Source organism: Frankliniella occidentalis, unplaced genomic scaffold, assembly GCF_000697945.3.
Source record: "Frankliniella occidentalis isolate FOCC.00 unplaced genomic scaffold, Focc_3.1 Scaffold62, whole genome shotgun sequence".
Taxonomy (NCBI): Eukaryota; Metazoa; Arthropoda; class Insecta; order Thysanoptera; family Thripidae; genus Frankliniella; species Frankliniella occidentalis.
Window position 1 is genome coordinate 511,668 of NW_026267192.1, and position 6,969 is coordinate 518,636.

The 6,969-nt window shown below is 39.9% G+C and overlaps 3 protein-coding genes across 4 annotated transcripts in view; 1 reads left to right on the forward strand and 2 right to left on the reverse strand.

The window, feature by feature from the left end:
- Positions 1-1,213, reverse strand: part of LOC113206524 (uncharacterized) — a 2,562-nt gene extending 1,349 nt beyond the window's left edge. The window contains exons 1-2 of the mRNA XM_026422643.2: positions 851-1,213; positions 363-491 (exon numbers count right to left, since the gene is read on the reverse strand). Of these exons, the coding sequence (XP_026278428.1) occupies positions 363-491; positions 851-994 (273 nt within the window). The 5' untranslated portion in view covers positions 995-1,213. The remainder of the gene's footprint in view (positions 1-362; positions 492-850) is intronic.
- A 639-nt stretch (positions 1,214-1,852) lies between these two features.
- LOC113206512 (checkpoint protein HUS1) lies at positions 1,853-4,278 on the forward strand. The gene is made up of 7 exons (XM_026422623.2): positions 1,853-2,078; positions 2,173-2,252; positions 2,365-2,571; positions 2,662-2,771; positions 2,856-2,963; positions 3,048-3,231; positions 3,308-4,278. The coding sequence occupies exons 2-7, from the start codon at positions 2,201-2,203 to the stop codon at positions 3,511-3,513; spliced, it is 867 nt and encodes a 288-aa protein (XP_026278408.1). The 5' UTR covers positions 1,853-2,078; positions 2,173-2,200; the 3' UTR covers positions 3,514-4,278.
- Positions 3,584-6,969, reverse strand: part of LOC113206513 (uncharacterized) — a 15,536-nt gene continuing 12,150 nt past the window's right edge. For both annotated transcript variants that reach the window (XM_052267987.1, XM_052267988.1), the window contains exon 7: positions 3,584-6,950. The gene's annotated coding sequence lies outside the window, so the exon portion shown is untranslated. The remainder of the gene's footprint in view (positions 6,951-6,969) is intronic.

Consider the following 6,969-nt stretch of genomic DNA (forward strand, 5'->3'; position numbering starts at 1 on the left):
ATGTTGCTTATCGAAAATCGCTCTCGTCACGCCATAGAGGCATCTTTTAATAGTAAATAACAATTTTTTTCACTGTCACTGGTCCATCCATTCGGCTAGAATCATGCACGCCACAAAGAAGTTTACCTGTCTTCCTGAAGGCAAAGAAGACCATGTTCCCGAGGGGATCACATCTTTGGCATAGGTCAAATTTTAGTTTAATTCATGACAAATAAGAGGGTATTTTGTCCATGTCGCTGCGATTGGTAGTTTTCTCAAAACATATAATTTCCTGAAGATATGCATTTTACAGTATTTGACAGGTCTGCCCCTTAATATAAAGATGAATTAATTATCCAAAATGAGAAATGAGAGCTACTCACAGCACCCTTTGTTACTCTTTGAACCCTCTGCCTTGCCCACTTAAACTGTTCCATAAGTTCATGCTGAGCTTCTAAACTGTCAATGCATGAAATGCAAACAGTTTTGGGAAGGGGATCATTCGGATTAACCTGTTAAGACACAAATAAGATGAAAAAAGACAATGTGCAGAAAAAAAATATTATTGTAAAGGATAACACTACTTTCAGTTTATTTTTTAATTTTTAACGGACAGGAACACACTTTTGTAAGGGGAACCAAACTATATAGACCAAACAGCAGTCAAGTATTGATGTACAGGGAGTCAAGGTGGGGGAAACAAGACGAATAGATATAGCCTATTCTGAGCAAAAGCCAAAATTGTATAGGAGGCGAAGTGTTGTTTTCATCTATTGCCTTTAGACGATTTCCACCAAAAGTAGGGAAAGTAACATAACCTTTATTTCCAGTAAACAAGAGATGCTCAGACTGATTCATGTTTTACACTTACCGTGATTGGGAGATAAATATTTATCTTTTGAGCTAGTTGCATTTGCACACCTTCATCCCCATAAATATGGACAACAAAGCGGTTCATTCTAGAACACAGTCTACAAATAAACCCTGTGATCACGGCTTTGTCGTCACTCCCCATTTTCTCTCCTTAGTGCTTCCCACTTCCTGGGAAAAATCTACGAGCAAGTAATAATGTTTAAAGGGTCGCACACAAAATAAAATTGAGCGAAAAAAATGACCAAAGAGTGGGATCGAACTGGTTGAGAAGAAATAGATTAACCCAGGACGCACACGAACACTGCGCGGAGATCAACGTTGTTGTTGTTGTTCGTTGTTGTTGTTGTTGACTTGACGGCTGACAGTAGCGCTGGCTCAAGCAAGCTGAAGGCCGACGACCCACGACCCACCCTTCTCCTTGAGCCTCTAGAAGCCTTCTCATATCCCCTTTTCCTCTCCAGAAAATGTAGACTTTTCTCCCCTAAAACATTTGATTGTGCTTTTGATACCAAAAGTTGTCGCCCATACTGGGGGGAGGGGGGTACTTTAAGGTACTTTAAGGTACAGTACTTTTAAGGTATTTTGACTCCACGCTACATCATGGCTACATCAAGGTGGATATGTATCTACCCACCTTGAATTGTGTCATTTGGCTTTCACAGCTGACTGGGACGTGAAATAGAGGTACCTGAGGCTATTCCGATTCTGGGGGCTTCTGTCAGGAACCAAAAGTACCCGAGCGGCGCCGTGAACGCGTGAAGGAACGGCCGCTGGGAACGAACGTTCTCCATTAGCTCTTATGGCGCGTTCACCAGTTCGTTCTCTTCCCCGCCGCGTTCCCGTTCCTGTTCATGTTCTCAAAGTGGATCCCGAGAAGCGCCCCCCCCCCCTGAAAGCACACTTCTCGCTGAAAATCGGTGTTGTGCGTATTCCTCGAGCCTCGAGGCTTTCTGAAAACGAAGTGGATATTGACACCGATTGGTGCAACCGAAATTCCCCGCTATTCCAGGCTATTCGCACCAAAAAGAAATATCTAGGGTCTATATACTTTTCAGCTGGCGCCGCACCGAATTCCAAATTTCCCGCTACCGATTGATGTGAGTATGAAAAATTAACTGGGCAGCAAATAAATAGGATGACAACTTTCCTGGCACGCTAGCAGCGGGAGCGGGACAAGAGGAAATGTTTACATTTTGAAAACAAATCCAGAACACAGGTGGCAGACGGTAATTTTGCTTAGGGTTGGGTTATAATTTGAAAGTGACGGAATATCATTGTTGCTAAACTGTTTGTTCTCACAAACTGGAAATCATATTGTAGCATGAATCACATATGAATAAACACTACAATGAAGTTTCGCGGCAAGATGACAGAGTTGACATGTATGAAGCAGTTTTCTAGTAAGTATTGTACTAAAGTGCCATTTTCTCCACTGTTTGTTTTTTAGTCAATCACAAATTTAATTTCTGTTACTAAATATATAAATACTTCTCCAATTATCTCACCTATTAGGTGTTGTACAAACGTTGAAAGGGCTGAGTCGGTTGTGTGTACTCCGTCTGTGTGCAGACAGATTTCACTTCATTATTTCCCCAGAAAATATGGGTCAACGTGGAGCTATGGTTTGGTGCACTTTAGATCAAACCCATTTTTTCAGTGAATATAATATGAAGGGAGTTACAGAAGAAGATAATGAAATATATTTAGAACTTGCTCCAGGTGCTTTTACATCTTTTTAGTTGTTGTTTTTCAGTCGTTCAATCACTGTTGCGTTGTGTACATAATATTTGTTCCTTGTTATCTTTACAGATATGCTAATGAAGGCTCTTAACTCATTAAAGTTTTCTCAAGTTGCTAAATCGGTTAAGATTAAATTAACAAATAAAATGCATCCTTGCCTTACCTTTGAGGTAGAGTTGGTGAGTTAATGTCTTATTGCTTCCTTTATTATTTACTTTCTCTTTCCAAGGTTTTTTAAGTATTGTGCTTTTGTCTCTTTTTAGCCATCCAATGCTATGCATTCCCGTATCTGTGTTCATGATGTTCCTGTGAACACTATTCCAAGAAGGGATTGGCCTGACTACAGACCCCCTGATCTTCCTAGATTTGATGTGAGTTACAAATATTTCCTTCATGGTATATATAACTTCCTCTGTAAATTTATAATGATTTTGACCTTTTTTTATATAATTTAGGTAGGCATTGAAGTACCCAGCTTAAAGACTTTGCGGGGTGTAGTTGATCGTATGAAAGCTTTGCAGCCACATGTCGTCATGGCTGCAAACAAGTTAGGTTCTATGTCCTTGAAGGTTAGCACAGACACTGCTAGCATTGCAATGCACTTTAGAGATCTCCGAATTGTTGATCCTGGTCTAGGGAGTAAGTACATATTTTGGCTTTTGCCAGGCCTTTAAATAATAATTTCTTAGTATTAAAATTAATTATGTGTCCACAGGGCAGATTTTGAATAGTGAAGGAGATAATGAAGAAGATATGTACTCCGTCAGATTAGATGCAAAGAGACTTTCATCTGTACTTACAAGTGAGCTACTTCATCCAAGAAGGGTAATTTGTCATATATTAGACGATCAAATGCTGCACATGGTATTAGAGCATGAGGATGTCCTCATGCATTACTGTGTGACAGCTGTTTCTGCATAATTGTGCCAAAATTCCAAAGGAAAGTTAAAGTGAATTTCTGGGGTGAGAATATGTTAAGAAAGACAACAGCTTTTAGGAGACATTTACATTTATTTATTAATAAATACAGCAAGGTACAAACAGTAGCTAAAACTAAGCTGTTCCAGCAGCAGCCTGCGGAAGACATGAGCTCTTCCTCCATAAGAAAATACCTCTCAAGTTTTTAGAAGCACCATTTGGACAAGTAAGGAAAATTTCAGTTCTCAATGATGCTCTGACATATATATATTCTCTCTTGCGCCAAACTGACCAAGTCCAATTTTTGATTATTTGTTCACTATTTTCCAAATTTAAAGGCACTAGTAACAAAACATAACTTGATACCTTGTCAGTATTCAAGAAAAATGATGCTTTGTGATCTGAAAGTAGTCGGTCAAAACAGTCAATGTTTGTGGTTAATTTGTCCATTCTTCCAGGTATGAGTGTTTCTTGTTCTTCAATTTGAAATAGATGTTATTTTTTAAAAAAATCAAGTACTAACACTAACCCATTGGGTGTACTGTGACCTCACTTATTTTTTAAGGCTGGACAATCAGCAACAGCTAATGCCATAAGGCTTAAGACCCTTCTGAATAGCAATGGAGACTGATAAAAAATATGCTGCCATTCTTGTTCAGAGGGAATTTTGAAAAAAATGGTGTTACAAAAGACAGTTTTCTCCTTTCTCTTTAAATTACACATTTTCATATAATATTAAATATGCTTCTGCGTGCCTCCAATAGATAATTTGTAGTTATTTTTCTTTTGTAAAATTGTAATCTTTTTCCTAGTTTTTCACTCTCCATTTTAAAATGAACCTGAGATAAGATTTGCCAATAGAAAAGTTATGCTATCAGTATAGCATTAAAATATAGAATGACAGAGAACATGATGTAATTTGGTTTTACTACATGATTTGCAATGTTCTGTGGGGAAATCTTCCCTGTTGAGTATGTGAGGTTTTTATTTCTTCATTTTCTTTCGTCCACCATCCATTCCGCTTGGCAAAGCTCCGGAACACTCTAAGTAATGGATACAAGGGGACAGGATGAGAGGTAATTGGGAGAGGGCAAAGTACAGGATGAAAAGTGGTGTAAAACTCACAAATTTTGCTACAACAACCTATGTGGACCTCAACATAATGCTATGCTTTGAGCCTATGGACCATGCAAACAGGAACAACTAGGCATTTGGTAAGGGTATGGCAGTGAGCCTTTCATTGCAGGCACAGTCTATCACAGCTTTTAGAATTTTGCCAAACAAAGACTTGTGTTATTGAGGCTCTGTCTTTGTCAGGTGAACATATGCGTGTCTGGGAAACCACATTCATTTTAGGTACTTTATACAGAGTTGCATGTGCAAGCTAATATACTTCTATTGTGGTGGCTAAATAGGAATTTCATATTTTTGGCTACTCTATGGGAAAGCACAAACTGAGTAATGAATGTGGACACCCTCCACAAAAGCAAAGAAGCAATCCACCTTTGTCAATAGCAACACCAACAGTTTTAGTGAGGAGGAAATGTTTTTGTTGAAATAGACATAGGAAATTAACACACAGTAGGCAAAAATGCAAAAAATAAAAATAACACCAAAAACCATAAATTTCCAGCCTAACAGCTGTATACTTATATAAACTATCAGGGTCTTGAAACAATCTCTCCTCTTTGAATATTTGGTGCTTCTGTACATGTATATGTTATTTAAGTGGTATTTCAGTTCATAGGGAATTACAACAGTTTTAACAAAGCTGCTAATCAAAAGACAACCATGGAAAAACAAGAAAATGTGTCTTCTTTCTTCCACAAGGGTTTCAAAGATGTCTTCATTACATACTGTTTTGTAATTCTACTGATTCTATTGATCTTGCACTTTTTGAATTGCATTTTGATTGTAACAGTCTCACCTTTAAGAGGTTGTCCATACACTATGCCATTACAACTTGGGCTTTAATTTATCTCTCCCTCCCAATCTCATACTGTTAATCAAGCCTTTCTCATGTTAGGATACAGGGTGGCCGCTCTGCCCCGTCATTTTGAAAAGGTAGACTAGCCCGCTTGCAGACGGAGAGGGGAGGTGAGAGGGGACTGGAGAGGTCGTGCGGGCGGGCTAGTCTACCTCTTTTAAAAAGACGGGGCAGAGCGGCCACCCTGTAGAAACATCGCCTGCCTCTTCTCCTTTCCTCCATTATTGATTTTGCAACGCAACCTCTAATATGCAAAACATCTTATCTTCTGCTAGTTGGAGTTCTTATATGTGTCTCACTCACTCTCATTCAGTAGTGAATTTTGGTTTTTCAGAGTTGGAGAAATTCTCTTGTAAAGAGTGTGTCTGCCCTCTGCACTAATTTACACATACACACCTTTATAATTTATCATTTTACTGAATATGCTGCCTTAGACCATGTTCATTTTATAGAGTTTCTTTTCACTTCAGCCAAGTAGAGCAGTTCTCGTCTCCATCATCATCAAGGTGATGATGATACTCAATTGCGACACTTTGAAATTTTGATGGTTACATATTCTATGCAAATCTATATTTTTGGAATCTTGTAGATGGGAACCACACTTATATACAATACTCTGATAGATTATAGGCATCTATATTTCTTATAAGGACATCAAGCAAAGCTTGTCGTATTACATCTAAGAAAATCGGTCAATAGTTATTTATTTTTCCATCCTGAAGGATTCCACAATGACTGTTGTAGAGTAATGAGCGTTTCCCAAGAAGGGAGACTGGACTGTGCGTAGAAACATGAGACAAGGTAGAGTCTCACAGTAGAAAACAAGAATAAGCCCTGTACTGACCTGAATTTAGCCATAGGGGCACAAGTTACATACTCAATTTATGTGAGGCCACTCACCTCTAACTAGTTAAAACTATCTATCCAAAATCAATCTCTCTTCACTTATACTTACACGTCGGCAGGGGTTTCGTGTGACTCCACCACACGTGTGGCGGCCACCGCACCGACGCGCATGCACACGCACACACACACGCACACATCGACAGCGATAGGGACACGTTGGTCGGGTTGGGGACGGACAAGGCTAGCAGCCAAGGATAAGGGGTGTTCAGGCGGCGCCCTCGGCAGCGACGCGCTCGAGCGGCGCGGAGGTGAAGGGAAGGGCGCCCAGGTGATTCTGCTGCGAATGGGAGCGTGATCTCCTCCAGCTCGGCACTACGAGTGCGTCAAGCCGACATCGGCTTCTACAACGCGGCGAGTCCTTCCAATAACTCCTCGCCTTACAAACATATTTTTTTATGAACTCTCTTGCCATACGTATACAACGCGCAGCGTTCTCTGGTCGTTCCCTCGGCTTCTAATCCCCTGGTGTCTCCCCGGGGATACAGTAAGAACGAAGCTGCTGTGTTGGAGAGTAGGAACAAAGATATATGCGGGTATTTTCAGCAACCTACGTCGTTAGAGAAAGG